Here is a 25,312-nt window from a genome sequence, read left to right as displayed (position 1 = left end):
GTGAAACTAAAACTGTAAATAAAACTTAGTTTATTTTTCTCTGGGTATAGATTTTAAATGAATGGATATATGATACGCATGCGACAAAACAATCAACTTTCTAACTAAGATTTACTTGCTAAGGAGAAACTGGAGGAGACAAAACTGTCAACATAACATATTTTAAGGGTTGTGAGTACTGAACATATATGGACAGTCCTCTCCTACATCAAAAGCTAGCACACAAAAATATTCAAGCATTTAAACAAATGTATTTTTGTTTTTATTAACAAGGCTAATAGAAAAGGCAGATTCATTATGACAAGATGACATCTTACAAGGCACTGATCTCCAGCAGAATTATAAAGCAGAAGATCTATTGCTTTCTAGAAGATGTCAGATACTTACAGGTTGTCCTCTAGTCGCTTTATGTCATCCAAAACAAATGAATGAATACTGTCTGTAGAGCAGGATGCAAAACGTTTTAGGGCAGAAATATACTTAATCTTCACAACCCAGTCATCATGTAGCTTGCGTTTAGGCCTAGGGATATCAATGGAGAAGTTATTAGGCTACAGTAGCAACTACTGTGATGTGTCCGTAGGTGGACAGGGATTTTTTCAGTGAGGTTATATATACAACCAATGCTAACATTTAATATCCAGGGCAGATACAGAACCACTCTTCCAGCTTAAATGCAAGCAGAGAGAAAGTCGGGGTTGAACCATGCACTTTTCTAGTCACAATCATGCTTCCATCTAATTGGGCACAATAAAGCTGTTCCTTTGTCAAACCAGGTAACAGCAACTGTGAATTCTCTCCTTGAATTTTATTCTGCATCCTCTCTGTTGTAAGATCTCTTGTAAAATCTTCTACCAAAAATGCTGGCATTTCCTTCACACAACAACAAGCGAATCCTACTTACTGCAGTTTCAAAAATTATTTTCTTTGGTTTGATGGGGTTAATTTATAAACAGAAGCGAATCCTCCATTTAGGGAAATCAAAACCCAAATTAAAAACAAAACATAATACAAGACTGCTAATATTTTATCATATGCAACTTACATGTTAAAAGATTCAGAGTCCATGAACCTAAATTGTGATTCTTTTTCAGCTTTAGATTGTTTCATTATGAAGTCATCATTGGTCAGAGTAAGCAGATAAACATAACCCTTGTCATCTCCCATTAAGATGGTATCCTTAGCCAGGTGATCTGACAGTGTCACCGTAGAAACACAGAGCAGACAGTTTTTCATTGGTTTGATGACAAAACCATTATTCTGTGGAATATGTTAGAGAGTTTATTAGATATTGCACAAGGGTCCTTAAACTGAACCTATCATGCTTATCTAGTTACATCAGTGTTCAAATCTTGACTTTGTTTTTTCTAGTTGCTCCCGTGATTGCTGCTTCCTGATATCAGAAACTCAGGGAAGACCATCACCAAGCAGAGTTAAAAGCAAACCCTAAGAGTTTCAGCAAGACTCTGTTTCATAGGTAGCTTTTTCCATTTCAGTGAAGAAGTATTAATTACAAATTCTAGGAAGGATCTCTCCATGCTATATGGTATATTTGCTAAGACTGTATATGGTTTGGTTTCCTGTTCAAAAATAAGATGCTATCTACAAGAAAATTGGAAATAACCAAATTAAACAATAATTCAAACCACAAAATATAGCAGTAACACACAGGGAGAAACTATATCAGAGTCCTAATTAATAATACAGCCTGGGAGTGCCAAGTGTACTTATATGGGCAGGTGTTTCAATTTTTGAGGCACAGAGATAGTGGGAATGAATACAGTCACAAGTCATTGTGGCACCTTGCTGGAAGGCCCAGGATGGGATTTTGGGTCATCTGTATTACACTGTTTATTGGTTCTACTGCCTGACTCCACCTGTTATTTGATTCAAGTATCCTTGCCAGCCTAAACTGGTTAGAACTGTTCACATGCTATAGCAATTAACTGCACCGATGCTGCCTGTGAAGCACAGAAATATTAAAGAGACATAACAGAGATATAGAACTATTATTTCTGTGGTCCTGAAAGAGAGCTGCACCTATTCATCAACATATCTGCAACTCTCACTGATGTAATGACTGGAGGGAATTTGGAGAATAATAGGTGGAGAATAAATTTTTGAGCCGTCCTCCCAGAACTCCAATTGGATTGAAAAAAAGACTTAAATAGACCTGCCTGAGCTTGGGAAGCAGCCTTTTAGTATTAGGGGGAAAAAAAAGTCCTAGGACAATCTTATCCTAAAAATATTTACTTTGCTTCTCCTCATCATCTCAGCTAACTTGGAATTTCCAAGAGAAGTCCCAGAAACAGGAGGAAAAAGCTAAAATATGGGTCAGAAAAGATGCATAAGGCATTAAAGAAAACTTTAACAGTTTAGACATACATTATTAACATCAAAATGTTTTTGGTCTTAGAAAGTCCTGAACAAAATACAGGATATGAAAAAATATTTTCTTTAAAACCGGAAGTTACCTCAAAAAGAACCTATGTTATATTCCTTGGAAAATCTGTTCCTTGATTCTTAACAGATTCTGAAATATATATATGTCCATGCACACATATTAGATATACAGGTGCACATGTGTGCATTAGGTACACATGGAAAATAAATTCTTTGGGGGTTTGTTTGCACTATAGTGTAAAATTTTTCTTTTTCTTCCAAACTTTTATTATACTTTATGAATTCCATTTGGTGTGTAAAGAGTATTCCTCCTTTAGTGTAAATTCCACTGTTTCACTGAGTTCCTACAAAGAAAAAAGTTAAAAGCCTTCAACCTGTTAGACCAAAGCGATGTGAATGCATATCAGAAACAAAGACTGATCAACTTTCAGGTTTCATTTTGGCATTTGTCTGATCTAACATATACCTGTCTCTCTTTTGATTTATAGTCCCAGAGAATGACTGTGCTTTCAGTTACAGCCACGACATATTTCAGATTAGGCAGGAAATCACATCCAGTGATCCAAGCAGTATCCTGATGAAAATAAAAAGAGTAGCTAAAGAAGGATTTTCTCTGTAAATTTATTAACTTCTCTATCATGTAAGTACATATTTTAAACCACTTCTACATAAACCATGTATACTCTGCACTAGCACCTACTAGGTTTAGCCCCACTCAAAGTTCTAACTCCAGGAATAGCTCATACATGAAGTTACAGAGGCACCAGGCTCAACCTCTATTATTAATGACTCACTTCAGAGGCACAAATGTTTCACATGAGAGGACACAATACACATATACTGTTAGTTGAACTGTAATGACACTGGAAAAGCACCCTGAGCAAGCTCAGATATCCATAGTAAAGCAGATTAAGCTTTTACCTGGATACAATTTGGTTTGAAACAAAAGAAATTTAAAACCAGTCAAAATTTCAGCTATAAAAACAAAATCCCATTGAAATGAATTTTTATGAAAATAAGCAACTTTGTTAAATAATTTTAATTTTTGCAACAGGTAGATCAAATATTTACAAATATATACATAAGCCCATATTAAGCCATTGGTCAAGTATACCTCCTATTATACAGGTATTAATGTAAAACAATTTCTCTTGCAAAGTATAGATCAGACTCCCAATGCTTCTACTTTTATTTCCATTGTTGTACACAATATTGATTTTGCTCTTAGTGTAAAGGATCCAAAATCCTGACAGAGGATGTCAACACTGTTGCAGGAGAAAGCTTCTTTTCTTCCTAATGATCTGTGGGCAAGTGGTAATACATTTACAAGGATTTTTTGTGCCCTTTACTAAAATAAACGTGGAAAATGTCAGTCCTGCAGAGGCCTTGTGGATTGTTTTGGTAATTCATATGGGAGAATTTGTTAACTGTGGCTTTTTGAGGTCCTTATAACAGTATCATATAAAAATGACTAAATGGCTTGAAAAAGATGATTTTACATTTGTAGTTAAGTCACTAGTTTCTTGTGTTGGCTTGTGATGATGCAGTCAAAGTAACAGGTTTCAGCTTTAGAGGAAAGGTTGTAAGAACTTCTCTTCTTAGTGCTGCCATACTTGACAGACAAACTAGGCAGCTGCACCAGATCAACCTTTTCATTATTTTCTTTTTCTATCCTGTCACTCAAGGGCTCTTATCTTTCCTCTCTTGTTTTCAATACAGCTTCTGTTTCACTTTGTCTGGCTTATCCATTGGATTTGTTTGTGCTTTTCTACACAATATTTAAAAGACATTTTATTTCCATTTTTGAAAGGAGTGGTTTATTTACTACCAGTATTCCCATCATCATTCAGCAATGATTCTATGCTGACTATTATCTTTGGGACCTGTCAGCTGGACAATTGTTAATCAATACACTCTGGTGGGGTTTGTTTTCCCCAGTGGTCATACTTTAAAACAGAAGGTTGTGTGGTGCCAAATCAAATACTGTACAGAGTTTTAAGTGTATTATATTTATGCCTCTACTCTTCACACATAATCTCATCAAGAAATGAAATCAGTTTTTCTTGAAGTGATCTGTTCTCCATAACATCCCTGTAACAAATGTACCCATAGTTCATGTTCCATTTATACCATCATGATTCTAGGAGAGCTCTGATGGCTGCAGTCCACTGGATTTTATTTCTAGCGCTACTGTGTTTCACAGTCTTTCTGGCCTAATATCCTCAGGGCCAAGACCACTGTCACTCTGCTTGAGTGGGTCTCTATTCTGAAACACCTCAAAAATGAGGACACTGAATGGAAGAAAGCACAGGAGTACAAGGATTGTTGCAATCTATAAGCCACCCTCTACACACATCGCTGTTTGTCAATCGACAGAATGTTTCTAGTCTGATAACTTATCTCTGAATAAGTCCTGAATTCAGTACCTTACTTCATTTCCAAGAAGATGCACACAAATACATAGCTTCATCAATTAGCTGTTCATGCCAGTATTGATGATGTTAAAACAGTTGAAAATGGCATAATAATTATAGTGAGAGAAGAAGGTACTATTATTTCTGCATATCAGAAGTGAAATGTAAGCCCTGAAAGGCAAAGTCATCCTTCTCTGTTTAGCTATTTAGATATTAATCATAAGCTATCATTCATAGCTGTACATTATGATCATTTGGTGTTGAAGTCTTCAACTAGTATTGTTCACCGTATCTTTAATAAGTACCTGGTGGGTGATGATTTACACTCACATAAGATATTGTGCTTTGATTTTTAGTAAGTGTTTAGATAAAAGCTATTAAGATGCAAAGCTTCCATTTTTATAAGCATGCTTTACATTAGAAAAACTGTGACCAAATTCTAAAGATAAATCTCTCAAAGAATCCCCAAGTTAATAAATTTATTAGCATCATACATTTCAACTGTCTGGAAAGTGGTATTTATTATCTCAAAGAAATACAGAATTTTATTTCATTTCAATTCGGGAATTTATATTTAAAGAACAACATAGCTTAAAATATTATGTCCTACAAGCATCAAAATCTTTCAATAACCATCAAAAATTTCAGGGACCTCAAGTCCAATAAAAGCCCTTTTAATTCTCTTGCCAGTGCAGTAGTTAGAGGAAAGATGAGAAAAAATTCGATTGAACAAGGGCAGGAATATTCAATGCAAACACTTAAATAAGAATATTAGATAAAAATTCCAATTCCATAAGACAAGGCAGAGCACAAAGCAGAAAAGGGTAATTTTTAACTAAGCCATCTGAAAATTTCATAACTTTGATACAAAAAAAAGTGAATATAATAACTTCAGCAAAAGTAAAATGACATCACAAAATACCATAAAATCTTTGAGACATAGAGGGATTTCATAGGGTTGTGGGCATGGGTTTCTCCTTCCTTTTCACTGTCAGCTCCCCAGTCAATCAAATGTCCCTGGGATACCAAAGATTTTCCCCCGAAAGACTTTATGCGCTACAGTAGAGACTGTCATGTTCAGCAGTAATGACCTCAACTGATCGAATGATCCCCAGGAGCAATGATCCTCCATCCCAAAGACGGAGAGGAATCCAAATTGTTTTAAACCTACTTCTTCCTGTCTCTAGGAAAGGCTGAAAAAGTGGAAACATCTCAGCTGGGAAAGGATGGGAGTGTGGCCCGTAACAACAGTGACAGCAGATCAGGGTAGCCCACACAGATCTGACACAGAGCTGAAACAAGAGGATGCTCACAAATACTAAAACTATGAGTTTTAGTGTTGTATTTGTTTGGAATCACAATCCTAACAATTACAGTATTACACCATTATACTGAAAGATATCATTACGTTAAACATACATTATGTTAAACATTTCTTTCACACTTCTTATGGCAAAAATCTCCTTCAATGGTGACCAATACTGCCACAGCTGCAAAATACTGTCCTACTTTCGCAGCAAAAAACTCTTCACATTCATTGAGGAACCATTTTAAGACAAGTGCTCAGTGCTCAGAAAGGAAAGGGACCCTGAAGCCCACTGCAGCATTAGGCTAGCACTCCAGCTTCTTCCAGCTTCTTCCCCTTGGCATCTCTGGGGGACATCCTACCTTTGCATATTTGGATTGGGGAAAATGGCTCCTACAAGCAAAGCAGGAACAACTAAAATTTACTCCTGTAGCACACCTGCAGGAGAAGCTCTAATTCTAGTCAAAGTTTCCAAAAGTCAACGGGTCTCAAGAATATTTCTCACAGGTACCTCTCTGCACTAATTCCACAGGTCAGATTAGCCCTTGTAAAAACTGAACGCAACTCAGGCCCAGAGCTGTTTTCTGACTTCAAATAGTAGGGCCTCTGCTGTGGAGTATTTCTATTACTCCCAGGGTAAAAATGAGGTTTTAATGTATATACTGTGTAGTCAATCATCTAACTAGCAAAATATAGAACTGTTTTTGATTAACAAGTTTAAAATTTTACTTATTTTAATTTTAAAGTGACAATTGAAGTTTTGGATTTTAGAAGAAAAAATTCTAGCCAGGTAATGGATAAAGGATGATTTGGTAGTAAAAGTAGCATTTATCTGAGGTTTCATTTATCAGAGGAAAGAAATCAAGTTACTCAATTGTTTCTATAACCGGAAGGAATAAATTGAAACTATTCGACCTACAGCACCCTATGACAAATCATGCAGAAGTCTCAAAGTTAAATGTGGCATTAGAATAATGCTCAGTTTCTAACTATTTCTATTTAGTACATGCTGATTTTTACTTAAAATTATTTAACAGGACGGAGAAAAAAAAGAACTTACTTCAACATTGATGGTTGCCAGAACCTTCATCTGAAAAATCAAAAATGATACGGTCAAAATAACAAGTAAGTTCTTAAATTAGAAGTCTAAACAAAGTCATCTCTCCTCTTCACAGGCAGATCAGAACAATAATTGCCAACTGAAAGAGTAGGTGGTTAAGATCTGAAAAAGATCCTTAACCTGCCGGCTGCCTGCTCCCTTTTATATAGTGAAAAACTTAAAACTTCTATTTCTCTCACAGTTGTTTCATAGTTTCTTGTTCAGTTTGGGGTTTCTACATTGAGATGTTGGAGTGAGCAAAATAAGTAAAAAATACTCATTTTTACAATGGAATATAGATCAGCTGGCCTTCTGATGGAATTGTGCTTTTAATGGTTATTGACAGCTAGAACAGCATCAGCTCCTGTGAGAGATAGGATGAGTCATACAGAAACCCAAGCTAATGCTGGCCCAGATGTCATATCAACTAGTGCCAGCAAAATCCCTGGCAGAGGCAGCACTTCAGGCTGCAAAAAGGAATACCCACATTGGTACAGCATCTTTCACCAAAGGTAACTGTTGGTGGGCAGTGTAACATGTGGCTCAAAACCTGAAGAGTTTAAAGTGTCACCATCATCCAACAGAGACAGGGTTACCCTTCTATGCACTTTAACAAAACTACTAAGTTTTCAAAAGCAGTTTCAAACTTTTCCCTTCTGAAACACCCACAAATGGTTTTCCACCTCCTCTTGCCCCTGCCCCTGATCAGTAATTATTCAATGGCACCTCATACCCATCCCAGCAATTCGACATTTCATAAACCAAGAAGTTAGGATCAAAGCTTTTCTTCCCATAAAAGTGAGATGCCAAGTGTCCTCATGGAGAGTCTTTGAGCAGAGTTTAAGAGTACTGCTAATCAAAGGATGGATATCCATGCCCTGTTACCAGCCTTGGCTTTATCTGTAGTAACGAGAGTATGTCCTTAAGGCTGCCTACTCCTACAGGTCTTACGTGCTGGTCAAGGCAGTATCCATGTCTGAGAACCTGAGAAAGGTAAGTCTCATATTCTGGAGTAAGATGGAAGTAGTTCATGGTGTAGAGCTGTATGCAGGTGTTGAGGCATATTAGGCCCATGTTTGTTGCAGAAAGCAGTGCTAAGCCCTCAAACAGAATCATGGAATCATAGAATAATTAAGGCTTGAAGAGATCTTTAAGATGATCAAGTCCAACTGTAAAACTAACACTGCCAAGTCTACCCCTAGACCATGTCCCCAGTAGCCACTTCTACACATCTTTTGAATACCTCCAGGATAGGTATCTCAGCCACTTTCCTCGGCAGTTCCAATGCTTGACAACCCTTTGGGTAAAGAAATTATTCCTAATAGCCAATCTAATCCTATCCTGGCACATCTTGAGGCTGTCGTAATGCCTTAGTCAATTTCAGAACATAGTTTTATAAGTGGGATTTGAGGTTCCTGATTCACTGTGTTAAGCAGCTGGGTGTAAAATCATTTATACTGCAGTCAGTGATGTCAGATAACATCACTCCAGCCTATGAGGAGGTGGCAATTCAACTTGAAAATAGCATGGGGAGGTAGTGGGCAGGGAAGAGAGCTATTTTTAATCTTATACTTTGGGAAATTATTTTTCATAGGTACATAAGAGGGATAATGTTCTGGAGGACAGGCTTTCAAATAAATTATTTCAGCATTTAACAAAACTGCACCACTGATTTGTTATTTAATCATCCGCAGGAGTCCTTTCTTGGTTTAAACGCTCCTGTCATAACCATTATGCACTAATTAGCTAAAACCCCTAGAAAGCATTAGTGCTGCTTTAAAGCTTTACTACACTGTCTGAAATAACTTTAAAGAAACTGGTTGCATTAAAATTGTACAAATATAAAGTACCAGTGGACACAGATGTGTGATGTACCTCATAGCATCTACAAGTGCATACCTCTAAACAGTAGTATCTGGGAGATTAATTTGCAAATTTTAGTTTAACAGCATCTTAAGCCTGAATTTGTACTTAAAATGGTACAGATCTCCTTACAGTTTACTGATGAGGGAACTAACTGTGAGCCAGTGTCATGCAGATTGTTGTAAAACTCACGACTTTCAAGCTTCTAGATGTTGCTGTATTGAATAAAACTTAATTGCAAACAACTGTCTATCCATTCTAGATATTTTCTGTAGCTGTAGAAAACAGTTAATTCTCTGATTTCCACTCTATACCTAAAAGTTAATTCTAATAGCATATTTTCTATTAAGGGAAACCTTTTCTAAACAGAAATGCAGATCATTTTCTATTAAATTAATTTCTATGAACAATGTCTATTACTAGCCATCTCTACCTTCTATCAACTTTTGTGGACTGTCTAGTAGGTTTATAATTGACAAGAACAATGTATATTTCCTAATATACTTAAAAATATAGAAAAAGTTAACTTTGATAAGAAAGTTTTTTTACGAGAAACCTTTATCTAGGTTTTTTTACGAGAAAATTTGAATGCTAGGTCACAGTCCACTCAGTTCCCTTAGGTACTGCCTAATGCAATAATAAAAGAATTTGATTTAGAATTACCTGTTTGCTAAAAACAGTTAGCACTCCTCTCTGAGAGGCTGTTACTGTGAAATGCAGAAGGGGCACCTTCACTATACCCTTAACGACATCTTTTCTCTTGACAACTGTCAATGACAAAATATTAATCTTACAGACATAGAAAACAACAAATAGAACTGTAATAGTAAGAAAAACATAAACAAATAGAACTATAAGAGTAAGAATATTTTCTCTTCCTGAAATGCATTTTGGTACCAAATGCAAGGCAGTGATGAAATATATCATATATTATCCTATACTTGGTTTAATTAATTATGCTGCATTTCTAAATATCATTAATGTGTTCTGGATGTGCCAGTTCTTCCTCCATTTTTTCAAAAAATGCCGAAAGACGAGTAACTACATAAATAAATAGTCTGGTTGAGAAAAATTCATCATTTCAAAATAATTTAGGAATATGGAGAACTGGGAAATGCAGCAGGGGAGTGTTCCACGTTTAGTAAAAACCCATGTATTTTGGAACACAGAAGAAGAAGCATGAACAAGCAAAGGCAGATGTGATCTTATCACTGTACTTTCAAGAAAGTGAGCAGCATTAGAAAACTGCATTAGAAAAAAAATTTTTGATATAAGATGAAGTATGTCACCTGAATGAGTAATCTGCTGTTTTTCAGATACAAGCAAAACCATGCTTTCTTTCGAGGGGGAAGACGTGCCATCATCTTCTCCTAGGAAACAGCCAAAAATCTAAACAAAACAAAATAGAACTAAGCAAGTAATTTATTGCAAAACTACTTCTGGAAGATATATGTATAAAGTCAAATAGTTATCTCACACTTTAATAATTTAATATTCTTTGAGTAATTACCTCAGTATTATTTCCTTTAACCATTAGTTGTCAGTATGACTTTAGACTGCTGAGATCTGATATTCAGGCACAACCTTTCTTCAATGTTTGCAAAGAAGTCAGCTTACACCAGGCTTCTAGGAATACAGCCCATCAATTTTTTTAAAGTTGTTAGTACAGCTTTGCTTTGTAATGATTGTTTGTAAATAACCATATTCAATTTTTGTTTTCCAGTTCTACCTACCTCAACTAGGAAAAAAAACTACCAAAAGGAAGACAAAACAGATGACTCCGTATTTATAAACTGAGTGTCATAGGTTAGCAAGCATAGTCCCGGAAGGGACGTCCTTGCTAAGGGGTGCTTACAGTTTCCTCTGGGAACTGATAGAACCTATCAGCTGGCCAGTTTGAATATGGACAAGTCTCTAAGCCACTTAAAGTTGTGACCACCTCTGTGATCCACATTTAAGAATAGACAAACTCCCCCTCCAAGCTCTCTCTCGTTTCCGGCGCTGGCACAGGTGGCTGCGGGCCCCGTGTGGGGCCCAGCGGGCCCGGCCAGGCCCTGCTCGGGCCAGGCCGGGCCGGGCCACGGCCACCCTGGAGCCGATGGACCTGTTCCAGCTGTGGAACCCCCCCCACTGCCTTGCCGTGGGCAGCCGGAGCGGCTCGGCTCCCCCCCCTCTCCACTTCGATAAGAAAAATTCAACATTCCAGCTGCAAAGCTGCAAGGCCGAGGTGAGATTAACCCTTTTTATTGCTGTGAAGAGCTGAAAACCTGAGGGAAGAGAGAGAGGAGATGCTTAAAGCTGAAATTCTGTTGTGAAGCTATGATATATCAGAGTATCCTGTTGTAATTTCATGAAGATATGGGGGGTGGAGTGTTCAACTCGCAAGCAAAAGCACCTGCGCTGAGATAGGCAGATGCTGACGCAGCTGTAATTTCATGAGAAGTTTGGACAGGGAGAGATGAACCAGATGAGGACTTTTGCTCCAAACGGGAAAGGAGAAAACCTCAGTTCCTAGAGATGAACCAGATGAAGACTTTTGCTCCAAATGGGAAAGCAGAAAACCTCAGTTCCTAGAGATGCTCCCAGAGATAGTCCTAAAGATGAAGATGATGAAGACCCTTTGCTCCCAGGGAAGGAGAAGGGCCTCTGATTTTGTTTCTGAACGGCGCAACCTTAAAATTGTACCCCAAAAAACTTCAAGAGTGGACCCTCGAAAGCAGTTGCGGGAAAAGCTGCAAGTCGGGGGAAAGGACTCACACGCAGGCAGAGAGACTCCTCTTCCTAAATGGACTGAACAATATTTGGAAGTGGGCGGCTGCCTCGTTGTGATAATGTTTTCATAGCATGAGCAAGAAGAGACTTCTCTTTCTAAATGGACTGAACAAGGTTATTATGGAAGTGGTAAACAGACTGAACATCTTAAGGGTTGTCTTTGAACATTGTCAGTGGGAGAAGGGAGGAAGGTGGGGGGAGGAGGAGAGTTCTGAAGGTGGTATAATTTTTTTTTTTTTTTTTCTTCTTTTAGGTCTGTTAATAAACTTCTTTATATTCTTTCAAGTTTGGTGCCTGTTTTGCATTTCTCCTAATTCTTATCTCACAGCAGATAAACAGTAATGAGTATTTTGGACCAAACCACTACACTAAATTGGTGTTTCTGCCCGGTTAAAACCGAACCCGCGACACTGAGACATTCAATGTAGCATAGTGGTTTAGCCTACACAGAAGAGCTTTTCCATAAAGATATGTAGATTCCCATTTGCTGGAAAAAAAAGGTAATATAATGACTATTTTTAAAAATTCTTTTTTGGCCATCTCCCTATGTATGGCAATGTTCTACCTGTACTGAACATGAGGAAGATCCTTGCACAGGACAGTCAGGTAAGTAGCTTATTTCTGCTCCAGGGTGTGAAATTTTCAGCTGAAATGCTCTACAAATCTCAAGCTCTGTACCCAAAAGCAGTTTAGTAATTTCTTTAGGAAATTAGTCCCACTCAGATGTACAAATTTTTTTAACTTCTTTCTCATAATATGGACATTATGTATACTTCCTTTCATGAGTTTTAAAAGCAATGCCCCTTTGGATGGGAGACAAAATGTTGTATTTTATTCGAGTTCAATATTTTCCATGTTATACAATAGAGCTCCCATTTTCATTCTTTGAGACACTCAGATGTACATCTTTCAAAAAAATATTCTCACACATTACTCTTCATCTTTCACTTCACAGCTCCCTCCTTTCCATATACACAATTATTAGCTATTATACATCCTCAGTGAATACATTATCTACCACAGTCCCTTACATTCCTATTTCTAATTTCTTGTCCTATCACCTTGTCTTTCCATCCTGTATCCAAACAGAGAGGCTAGTTGTCTTGTACTTCTGTGGATCTTTTCGCTTTCCCTTATTGAAAGGAGTGACATTTTGCCTTCTTAATTGTATGTACCCATTTCCCAGCAGAGAACAGGCCGGTCAGCTTTCTGGGGACTAAGGTTTTGGTAAGAGGACTTTTTGTTTAAGGATAGGCTTATCCAGCATCAGGTCCCTCCAGAGTCCTGACAGGATGCCAGGTGCAGTGGTTGGGCAGCAGCTGCCCTAAAACCAGCAGAGAGGAAAGTTCTCAGTGCACATGTAGGTGTGTCCTGTCGCACTTCCTCCAGACATGAGACAGGGCCACTTTCGCTCCTGCCCAGAAGGCAGGACACTGCCCAAAGAAACAGCATCCTAGAAATCCCTTACAGCTGCGGAAATGGCTTCTGCTGACTCCAACATGGACACAGGAGGTCCCAACAAGCCCCAGCCCATAATGTCTACAAGATATTGATGGTGAAATAAAATGCAAGTTACACATACTTCAGATGTTTATCTCCAAAAAAATACAGCTTTCTAAGAGCTAACTACCTTTGAGAAGGCGATTCAGAGGTAAACCTCCCAAGTCACTAATAAATGATAGCTGTTGGGCTGTCCAGGATAAGCCTTTTAAACTGTGAAGCCAGCAAATGACAAAGGGCTGATCCTAATTTAACTAGAGATGATTTAAAATAACCTTAATTTTTTTTAAAATAAAAAACTATCCTTTGTACATGGTGTACTGTTGTGGAGACTGCTGGATACCTAGGAAATCCTTGAACATGAAGGACTTGAAAAAGAGAAATATCAGTAAGTTAAAGAAATAGGAACAGTCACACAAGGCCATAATTTTCTAGGTTGTGGAAATAAACTCGGAAGATTTTGTCAAGCTAAAGAGAGGCCAGATATGGAGAGATAAATTTGAAAAAAATTAGATCTGTTATACTAGGAAAAGAGGAACAAAGCATCAGGGATAGAGTTCTGGGAAGGGGACTAAGGTGAGAGAGAGAGAGAGAGAGAGAGAAATGATAAAACAGACATATCAAAGGAACAAAGTGAGGTGTATCCCTCTTTCTTGACTTTTGAGATCGAGGGCATTCTCAGCAGTACTAAAAGGAGCAGGCGAACTCAGAAGAATGAGGTTGAAATACAGGACATCTAGAAAAAAATCATTAGAAAACTGGAGCACAGACAGCAGAAAGCATGATGGCTGTTGAGGATATTACAGATAGTAAGTCTTATTAATGATACATTTGAAAAATTAAGTGATAAAAAGTCAGCTGAAAGAAAATCAAGGCTACTTCCATTGTTCACAGGAGGTCATGAAAGGTATGTCCAAGCTGCAGTTAATAAATAGGATTTGTCTAATAGAACTAGTAGAGTAATGAACATTATAAGAATGGATGTATTAAGTAAGGAAGGCCTTTTTGTCTCTTTCATTATCTCTCTCAAACAACAGCTAGTCTCAGCTGGATTACTTAAAATACTTTCCAGTCTTAAAAGGCCAATAATAATTTCAACAGAGTTTTAAAGCATGTAAAAGAGCAGATTTGCAGTTGTTTTTTTGTTTGGTTTTGTTTTGTGGGTGTTTTGTGTGTGTGTGTATTGCTGTTGGGGTTTTCTTTGAGTGCTTGTTTTTGTTTTTTTCAGAAAAAGAAAACCTTCATTTAAAAGGAATGAAAAGACTAAGGAGTATGAGAAAAGCAAGTGGAATTTAGTCTGGCCAAAGGTTAAATAGACTCAACTTAGAAATAATAAAACAAAAGAAGAGCTACAGATATGAGTGGAAGAAAAAAAGTGTCTATGACCCTCATCAGTAACTACACGCGGACATCTTTGATTGTCAAGAGGTTAAAAACAGATGAAAAGAATTTAGAGTTGTATATACCTATACTTGTACATCTCTGGCAAAGTTAGCCAGTCAGAACACTGCCTTCATTCCTGACAGTAGTAACTTTCCAGAACTACCTGAAGCATTTTGGAACTGTAGTGTTTGTCAGAGAAACAAAATTTTAAAATGCCACCATCACATAATATGTAGGACACAAACCAATCACATTTTATTTTGTTGGAACCCATTCAAATAATCTTGGAAGGATGTGTTTTGATCCAATCATTATGGATAGGATGCTTCCACAATTACAGAGATCAAAATCTGATGCTGAACTTATGGCTGATGTAAATTTGGCAAATGATCAATTCTGTTTCCATGTAAACTAAGCCTGAAGAATTCCAGGAGTCGGTAGTTTTCTTAATGAAGTTTTTGTTGCTCCCTCTCTACCTAGACTACTAATAAACCAAATTTTCTTTTTTTTTTTTTTTAACTTGAACGGAGCTTGGCTTTATATTCCATAATGTACAGATAGCTTGTAATACATACAGACCATCAGATTACTCACCAAACAGAAAGAAAACAAAAAAGCAAAAAACCCACTGCAGCTTTTCAGTGCTGTACGGTATTTCAAACTGTGCTGGATAAGGCTGTGCCAAGGTAAAGAAATAAATACAACATTGAGTCTGATTCAAATAGTCTGATCTTTGTCTATTTTACAACTGAATTATGACTTCTGTCATGGATGAATTTCCAGTTACTTTATGTTAAACATTTCTGCCCCGCAAAAAGACAATAAAGGAAAAAAAAACCCAGATTAACACTTTGATCAGGATTCTTTTGAATAGAAAAATAGTAAATACTTCTGTTTCATTCCCTACACCACTCAGTATAGGCTCAGAAGATATCCATCTGTACATGAAATGCATGATGTGAGATGCTGAAGATTCATTGTATACCACACTCCACTTTTTTCAAGAAAGAAAGTTTATACACAAGGCATATTAAAAGGCTGTCATCAGTGAGCTCACACTTGGTAAAATTTGAGAAATGCTCATAGAACAGGTTCTGGGGATTTTTATCCCAAGCAAATCATGCACAGATTTCATAAGGAAACTAAAGGGTTTTCACCTATTTTATTACATCCCATGCCGTGCTTGCTTGTGTAATTATGCAGCCAAATTATTTATGTAATTATGCAATTTGGTAAACTAGTCTGACTCCATTGGAAACTCAGTAAGGTTTTGGAGTAAATGATATGCACTCCAGTAAACATACAGAGCTTCCCTTAGCTCTCTTATAAACAAATGAGCCTGAACATAATTTGCTACTGTTCTGCTACTCTAAACGAAGGACAATCAGTCCTTCAGACTGTCAGCTATTTTCCAGATTTGCCCCAAGCCCTTCCTGAAGGAAATCTTTAATGCCTGACATGAGCAAAATCCGTGAACAATGTGACACTATAATCAAAAACAATGGTTAAGAAAGGTAGTAACCAGAAATGTTCCCATACAGAACATTAAATAGAAATGGCTGAACACACCGTTTTTAGGATGATATTAGGAAATTACTTGATAGCAATTGTTGATAACATGTAAGAAACAAGTGTTGGGTATCTTCAAGGTTCCAATATTAGCATGATGTTCCAGAGTAACATAAAATGTAAATATGCTGACAAATTTGTAGTTCATGTCACTTGCTAATACCCTGCCATAAGACTTTAAGTCCAGCAAGGACTTGCCATGTATGCAATGCCACCTATGCTATCATAGGAAAGTCATTGTGTGCTGCAAATTCTGTCCCTTCTGCACCATTCTGTCTTTGGGTAAGAAACAAAGAAAAAAATCATGTAGTAATAATCAAGTGCCCTTGATAAGGATTGGCTCTAACAATCTAAGAACCAGTAATTTTTATAGAACAGTTGCTTGAAACACTACCCATGGGAAACATCTTCATAAAAGACACATTTCTAGAGCAAGTGCTCATTTTTCAATGTGCAACACGCAAATAAAAAAGAGCACCATGTTTAAAAAATCCCTGAGAAAGTACTTTTTCACAAAATGTGAAGAACTGGATGCTATGGAGATAAGCTTTTTAGGCAGATTCAGAAATAACTTACAAATGGGGTAGATTAAAAATCCAGGAAGGGATATTAAACACAGAGTGCATTTGCAACTCTGGCAGAGGAAATCCTTAAGACATGTGCAGACAGATGCAAAGAGGGTAAACCGGATCTACCATTTCATAGTTAACTCATTCGTACATGCTTTTTACACAGGTTTGCTATTTACCACCATTAGAGACTGAAAAATTGATTACATGGATCTCATTCACCTACAGGACCAAATAATATATGCAGAATTCTCTGGTTACAAAACTCGACTAAAATCCTGCCCTACCTTTAATGCTTCAAATTCAAAATAAGGTCCAGATTTATGCTGTGAACAGGGGAAGAGAAAGGCAAGGAAGCAGAGGAAAGAGAAAAGAGAGGAAAGGAGCAAAAAGAGGAAGCATTTCTGAAGGTTTAGCTAAAGACAGGCTTATCCTCAGAGCACAAATGGCATACTGTAGTTTAAGAGATTTTGCATTTTGTCAAGAAGCCTGAGGACAATGCACATCACTGAAGTAGTTCTGAAGACCAGGACACACCCAGGCTTCAGGCAGCTAGAATAAATAACAACAAGAGAGTGCCTCATTATGCCATGGAGCTCATGAACAACAGACTCGTGAACAACATACAATCAACAGATAAATATTGTCACCATTTAAAATTCTAATTATTTATATTTAATAAAACTTTAGAATTCCTTACCTCAAGCCATTCTGGCTTTTCATCAGGGTTGCTGACGATCTTCCTGAAAAAGGCCTGAATATTCTGATCCTTGACTGCTGGACCAAAAAGTGTTTGTGTGGTTGTATAGAACTTATCATAGTCTATCTCATCTGTATGGGAAGAACAATGTCCACACAGTTTAAAACCAGTAAGCTATAGATCCCTTTCTTATCCACCCTACTTCTGGTTTTATTTCTCATTCAATATCAATAACGTGCAAGTTCCAGCTTCTCACATTTTATTCACTAAAGCATTTGAAAAGAAAAAAGAAGTCTTAATATTTGCTCTTTTCAAAACTACCTAATTTGCAATGCATGACAGGAAACAGATAAAAGAATAGATAAAAATTCCTCACTTCTGTATTCTTCTCTTCCTTACCATAATTCTGATTTTTTTTTGAACCTGAATGGTGCGTGGGGTAAAGTTTATCCTTTCAAGCAGCAATAGCCACTTGCATTGAGAAAAGCAAAATTTTACCCCCATTATTTACAACTAGCAAGTGTATTTACATAATTCATCGGGTTTGTGCTTTTACAGAAACATTGCATCATGCTGACTTCTATATGGGGCAACTCCACCAATTATATTTTGTGAGTGATCACCATGGCCTTGTAACTTGGTCAGAAATCCTAATAGGAGGAGAAAAGAACTCTCCTATTGCAATCTCTCTATTTTCTGTGAAGATCAAACAGTTACAGTTAGAACATTGATTTGAGGTCTTTCTTATCGTCTTCTCTCTACGGTATGTTCTCTCCATGTGAAAATTACACTTTTCCATCAAGTTGAATATATCTTACCATCATCTTTAGTATACAAGCCTGAACTCTCCTGGGTCTTCTGGATGATCATTTTTTCAACTAGATTCTGGAATTGCTCCAAAGCATTCTTGAAATCAATCATTTCAAGAGCAGAGCAGCTCTCCTTATCATGATGCTTCTTTCCAGACATCCTTTATTAGGAGAGAGCAAGATAAGAGGGAGAGCTCTTCTTACAGCCAAGACTTGCTTTGTTCTTTAAACTCCCACATGAGTTCACGTGAGATGCAGCTGCATGACAGGTATACCAAACTTTACAGAATAAAAAAAAAAAAAAAAAGACCCTGGCTTAGCGCCTCAAGCTGGCAAACAGTGCAATGAACTGTGGATGTCACAACATCCCATCACATCGCAGAATCCTACTCACTGAGTGCCCCTAGGTCATGAACCAGGATCACTAAATAAACTGGCATGTGAGATTATTTCATTTTATCGCATGTAATTTGTGACAGAAGAGACCTTTAGCTCTACTTTCACCTCTTTTCTGTTAGAGACCAATAAATACCAGCCATTTATTACTACACTGAGCCCAAACTTTGTTATAAAGTATAATTTGTGGTAAGGTGTCAAGTGTTGATCTTCAGACACAAAAAGATGGAGAATCCAACATGTTTGTTCCAAAGGTTAATTGCACAAACTGTTAAAATTTAAGCCTCTTTGTGTGGCTTATTCTTCCTTTCAGCAGTTCTCGGAATATCTTCACTAATTTAGTTGGTACATTCTCCTACTAGGGATCTTTGTTCCTTGCCTACTTCTCCTTTCCTTTAGGTCTCAGCATAATATTTGTGATTCGTATCCACATTTTTCATCTTTTCAATATCTTTAAGGAATACTGATGCCATGTTACTGAGCTATACCATAATAGGCAAAGGATGAATTTCAGACTATTTGTTAAACTCACTTTTCTGTAGACCACACCGATCAATTTCTTTGTATTGTTCTTTACTATTGATCTCCAGATCCACTTTGCTATTACTTCACACAAGGCTAATGCCAGCTTTACTGGACAAGGCTTTCTTGAATTCCTGAGTGTGGAGTCTCAGCTCTGTGGAGATTCTGTAGTTGAAAGAAAAGGAGAAATTATATTTTGTATTTCCTTATGGCAATCTAGAGGACTGATATCAAACAGACATGTTTCAAGAATATTCAAGTCACTTCTTCAAAGAAAACAAAACAGATAAAGGCAATAGTCTTCACACCAACTCAGAGTATCAGCTGAGCAACATTTTTGAAACATATAGGGAAAGCAACTAATTGGTATTAAACAGAGTTACTAAAAATAATGCATGGAAATATCTCTGCATGAAATAGCTAGTTCTTCAGGGGAAGAGGTGTCTGATGATATCTACCTAACACAAGCAATCCAACAGCTTGAAATTCTATCATTTCAAGGGGAAGAACACAAAAGTTTCTGGGTAATTCTTCTCTACTGCAATGAGCATTTCTTTTGATTAGAAGAAGGAAGAGTGTGGCAGAGAAAAGCAGCAGTGATGCCTGGAAAAGGGAAGGATAGCTTGAGCATATATTTTTGCTGTTTTCAACAGTAATTCTCAAGGAACTATTTCCTTTGTGTGTCAAGGTACTCAGTGGCTGGTCAGAGTTGTGGTGTATTTGATATACTGTCTCCAGCTGAATTCTTGCTATGCTGTGCTTCCTGTTGATTAATTTTTCCAGTCTCTGTCATCTAAGCTTGTATGACATCAGGTTATATTCTCATTTCCCAGCAGTAGTTTAAGGTTCATAAAAGGTATTGGCATCCATGACAGAAGGGTTAACAACAGAAAGCTATGTTTTGTTCTCTTGCAAAAACCCATGTGGAAACTTCATGTTATGTACCACAATGAAAACACAAAGAAACCCCAAATGAGGATTCCCTGCTTTCAGTACCAGCTGATTCTGTTGTCTTCAATGTTTAAAATAAAAAAAAAGTACAGTATAATTTAAAATAAGATGTGATGACTGAGTGGACTGAAAAAAAAAAAAGTAGAGAAGATAGGAATTGCTTTAGAAGATAAGCAAAGTCTAAAAGGCAAATTCAATATTTAATTGATGAGTCAGGAAGTCCTTGCATTAGTAGGCTTACAGTAGCATTAACTGAATGAAAAGCATTTCCTTCACTGTCTCCATTACTGATAGTGTGGAAAGCACTGGATATGGAATATGATATAACTGATGTTTATTCAGAAGTTGACTCTCCCAACTCTTACCACATAATCCTATTAGTCTCAATCATTGGAAGCTCTCAGATACAAAGACAATGATATGTACGTCTGTATGGGTGCAAAGAAGAGCTGCAGCAAGTTCATTGCAGGACTGGCACCTCATTTGAAAAATCAGTAATTTTCAATCTTTATCTCAATAACTACAATAATTCTCTGATATTCCATGCAAATTTTAAAATTCTGACCATGTAATTTGTTGGCTCATACAAAATAACCCAAAGCTACTGAAGAAGACAAACAGCAAAAGGTGACAGATCTCCTTTCCTGCCTGTACCAGGCTGCCAGTCACTCTTCCTGGCAGTCTCATGCAGAAGCAAATTCTCCCCAAGTAAAATGATGGTTCAGAACAGCCCAGAGAAAACACAGTGGATCTTATCTGGCCTTAGTTGTCCCTAAAGAGGCTCTGGGACATAAAAGACTTTGTTTCTGACTCTAATTTTGATCTGGATGAAGTCCAGCCCTTTAACAAGGAAAAAAAAAAAAAAAAAAATCAGTCCCTGAAGATGCTTTCTTTTGGTAAGCTTACCCATCCTTTGCTATTTCTTCCTTATAAACATCCCATTAAACCTGGCTGTTTAAGTCAAATCAGGATGGAGCTGCTCTACTTCAGACTGGCTGAACTCTCTGACCAGTATGGAGCTGGGCAAGTAATAAGTTTTAGCATTGTAAAAACTAGATTTCTTCCATGAAAAAGTGTTTAAGGGGCACTTAAACGTTGACATTTACATAAGCTCACTCTTTTTTTCTACTGGCTCAATTTTTCACTTTGCTTTTGATATTAACACCCCACGAGCAGTATTACACTCCTTGCCATAAAGTGCATCTGCTCCTCTCTGTACTAACAGCAGCTGAAATGACCAAGTGATAGTTTTAGAAACTGTATTTCCTATAAATTATATATTGATTTGTATGTTGGGCTCTGGAAAATGACAACAGAGCAGTGAGTTTGTAAACACTTTCACTTTATGTTTGTCAGACTAACAGGAAGCTGCAGCATAAGTATGAACTACTATGCAAGGTTATTCCTTGAAAAAAACCAGTTTATATCACAAACAAATTTCACAGTGTTATTGTTGCAAAACCTGGTGTTGCTGGTCTCATAATGGCTTTACAATGCTAGTGTTTAGAATTCAGGCTGCCCTATGAGCTGTGTCTGTACAACCAAGGACAGTATGATGTCAGCAGGCACAAGTATATATCACCATTTCTTTTAATCTACTCTGCAAGAAACAAGTGCCACAGAGGCATCAATACGCATCTGCCGCCTGAGCATGTACCACAGTCCTACACAGGCTTGTCTAGCCAAGATGAAGTTCATCTCACCTAACTTAGGCATCTAAAAGTTAGTTATTCAAGTCACCTTATGTGCCAGTCAATAGACACTTCCAGAGAGTGATTCATCTTACTGGTCTTAGGTGCTTAACCTTCAAATGCATCGTTTAGGTGAGATGAATCACACCTGCAGCTAGTACAGCTCTTTGTGCACGTCAGGTATACCAGAGTTCACATCATGGAACAGGCTGCAGCCAACTTCCAACTGCACAACAGATGCTCTGACTGCTCGACATCACCTCCCTGCCTGCTTGGGTCCCCCTCCCCTGCTGAGAACCCCTGTGCTTGCTTCAGTGAACTGTGTCTGGGCCAAGCATTTCTCTCAGCCCAGAATATCTGCACACTCTTGCAACATTTGCACTTTATCTGCTTTATTATTTAGTTTTAGAGTTCACATCCCAATATGGACTAGATTATACACATAGGATTACAAGTTCTGCAAGATGAAGCCCTAGCTTTAAACCTTTGACATTAGGGTTGTGCATTTGGGGGTTTTTTTACTTACATATTGCATTATCAACAAGTGTACATATGTATTAAAAGCCTTGTTTTAATGTCAAGTGGTTGGGAACAGATGAAAGGTTTCTTCTGTCCACAAACTCACCCTTGCTCTGTAGATACACACTGCAGCTACATATAGATACAGTGAATAATCACTTGGCTTTCATCTGCCTTTAAGGCTAAAGAATAGCAAAAACAATGTGTAAGAAAAAAAATTGCCAGGAGAACACTGTAAAAAATAAAAAAGCTGAAGCCAGGTAGCCAGAGTTTTTGGGAACTTTGGTTTGGTTTGGTTTTCAGTGACCTGCATTCTGGCTCTATACCATGTCCTTTGAAATAGTAAGTTTATAAAGTTCAAAACAGGCAGCAAAACCCCAGCACTATCTGACTCCTAAACCAGATGTATTTAATAGGGACAAAAGCTTGACTTTCCTGTTTACTCTCTGCTTGTCAGGAAAGATGGGAAAGAGCCTGTGACTTTAAAGGCACACTAGTACAAGACAGAGAACAAAGAAAATGAGTGGAAGCAACACATAACTCAGTGAACAAGAAACAAATACCTATTTTGTCTCTTGAATGCCTTAAAGCATTCTTTTTCCTTAAAGCATTCTTTTTCCACCCTACAATGTTCTCACTGCAGAAGCCTTTTTAATGGTGCAGTTAGACCATTGTACTGGGAGTCATGGTTAGTGGTTCTATTTCTACCAAACCTTAGAGAGTAGCAGCGACTTTTGACAGTTTTACTCTGCTTCAGATTCTTCAGCTCTAACATGTGACACTTGATCTCTGGTGTGCTGAAACATTTCAAATTACTAAATACTAAAAACTTTTGAAGACAGTCCCAGGCATCTGCAAACTTTCCAGTTGTGAATTATTAGTTCCAAGTCTGGCTTTTAAGGTTTGCCTTATGCATATGTTGGCCACCTGAAAATTTACTGCCAATGCATTCTTCCACCCCATGTGAATTGTGCATAACAGACAACATGTTAATAGGACTGCTGCAGAAGAGATCTAGGAAGTTGTTGGGAGTTTCAGAGACTGTTTCTGTAGTACAGGACTGGGGACCTTCTATTCCTGCTCCTTGTTGTATTTTTTTAATCCCATGAGCTCAGCTATATACATGCTTAGTACTTTGACGCAATTCTAGTAAGTCACACAAATATACTTTTACTAATGGGTTCTGGTCTATCCTATTATGCAACAGTAAAAGCAAAGGTAAAATCCTTTTTTCAGCAGAAAAGGATTGACTAAAGAATTAGATTATTAAAGCCATAGCTGCATTTTTCTAGACTGAGTTAGGCAAAACAGAAGCTGGACAAGAATTGGGTCAGGGGTTCTGTTACCAGCTTTGCCTTTGACCTGATGATACAATAAAAGAGCATTTCTTTTTGTTGGGCCTCATATGAGAAGTGACATTGCATGGAAGACAAATGGAACTCTGCTCATGAAGTATCCAAGACCACCTGAATAACATTTGCAATTTGACAGTATTAATAATGTGACCATTGCAAATAAAGCATTGAAGAGATTGCACATTTATGGATCTATTTAGTTGTGCTGCAAAAAAGCCCAAACCAGGAATTCTGAGATACGATCTTTGTAAAATGCAAGTTATGGGTTCTCTTGTGTTCTATAAATTCAAAGACATTGAGAGAGTATTTCTGACAGGTGCTGTAGTGAAATACCTCTTAGAAACCCTAAGTATATAATGGAATCTGCCAATGGACAGTATGTTGTCTGGCATGTACTACTCACTAAATTACATTTTCCCCCTGTTCTTCTTACCACCTATTCTCTCATTTTGCAGGGACAAAAATATACACAATTTAAGATCTTCCTTTAGAGGCAGAAGATAGAGATGTCTTGTTCTTAATGAGGTGTAGTATTAATTTGGTCCAGTCATTGTTAGACTTTTAGAATGCAGTGAGTGTCCTAAATGAACCCATGACTGTGCACTGACATAATATTTTTGCACATGGTCTGTCATGCACAGGTAAATCTCTTTCATGTATGAGAAAAGACAAAGTTATGCCTTTCCTAAAACCCATGCTCAAGTACTGTGGTCTATTACTGGAAATTCTGGAAGGTCATGTGTTCTGTAAACAAAGCTTTTATGGTAAAAAACATATAATTGATTTGAGAAAGGAAGCTGCTCCTTCCTTTATAATGAGAAAAACCCTGAAGGCCAATGCTGAAGAAACAGACTGAACTTGCTTTTTGAAGTAAGTTTTAATTACTGATTCCATGCTATTTATGGGATTTAACAACATGGATTGTAAATAAAGTTAACATTGATAAGAATAGTTACTTTAATCAGCATTTTATTTTTCTGACCTATGACTTTATTCCTACTGCCTTGTATTACACCAGTAATTTGTCATATAAGATTTATTGCCGTGAGAAGCCCATAATTTGCACATAGTTGTGTTTTGAAAGACATCAAACCAACCTCAGCTGTCCATGTTTTCAGTCGCAGTTCACCCTTAGTCTAGACCATTTAATACCACTGCGTATAAGAAAAAAAAAAGTTATTTTTTGATAAGACATGTATGCATTAAAATTCTGTTGCTTTCACAGCTGATTTTTGTTTTTAAAAACTAAAGTAAGAATAGACCTAAACTGAAAGTTTTCTTTGGGCCCTTATGAAGGCTGTCACATATCAGCACATATTAAAGCAAACAAATTAGGTCTTCCTGCTGGAAGGAAAACTGATGCTTGGTCTGGCAAGGTGTTTTGAGTGTAGAACCATGATGAGCAAAATTCCCTGTGAAACACTCAGGACTGGGTTGGGTTTGGAGACAGTACAGCCACCCTAACATAGCTGGGGCTCAGGGCAACACCGT

General features: G+C 37.4%; 1 protein-coding gene across 16 annotated transcripts in view; it reads right to left on the bottom strand.

Moving 5' to 3' along the window:
• Positions 1-25,312, bottom strand: part of WDR64 (WD repeat domain 64) — a 72,103-nt gene that overhangs the window by 45,627 nt on the left and 1,164 nt on the right. For 7 of the 16 annotated variants that reach the window (XR_005604053.1, XM_039568124.1, XM_039568130.1 and 4 more), the window contains exons 2-11: positions 24,919-24,975; positions 19,316-19,470; positions 18,397-18,548; positions 17,579-17,709; positions 10,375-10,474; positions 9,749-9,852; positions 7,184-7,213; positions 2,870-2,977; positions 1,046-1,260; positions 388-522 (exon numbers count right to left, since the gene is read on the bottom strand). Coding sequence is in view for 15 of the 16 variants with exons in the window: in XM_039568124.1 (XP_039424058.1) it covers positions 388-522; positions 1,046-1,260; positions 2,870-2,977; positions 7,184-7,213; positions 9,749-9,852; positions 10,375-10,474; positions 17,579-17,709; positions 18,397-18,547 (974 nt within the window). In the remaining variant the exon portion in view is untranslated. Of the gene's footprint in view, positions 1-387; positions 523-1,045; positions 1,261-2,869; positions 2,978-7,183; positions 7,214-9,748; positions 9,853-10,374; positions 10,475-10,595; positions 10,794-10,818; positions 10,905-17,578; positions 17,710-18,396; positions 18,549-19,315; positions 19,471-24,918; positions 24,976-25,312 lie in introns of those variants that run through there. The other 9 variants (XM_039568128.1, XM_039568125.1, XM_039568132.1 and 6 more) reach the window with 9 other exon arrangements.

Source organism: Corvus cornix, chromosome 3, assembly GCF_000738735.6.
Source record: "Corvus cornix cornix isolate S_Up_H32 chromosome 3, ASM73873v5, whole genome shotgun sequence".
NCBI lineage: Eukaryota > Metazoa > Chordata > Aves > Passeriformes > Corvidae > Corvus > Corvus cornix.
Note: the sequence above shows the minus strand (reverse complement) of the source record. Positions and strands in the feature narration are given on the sequence as shown.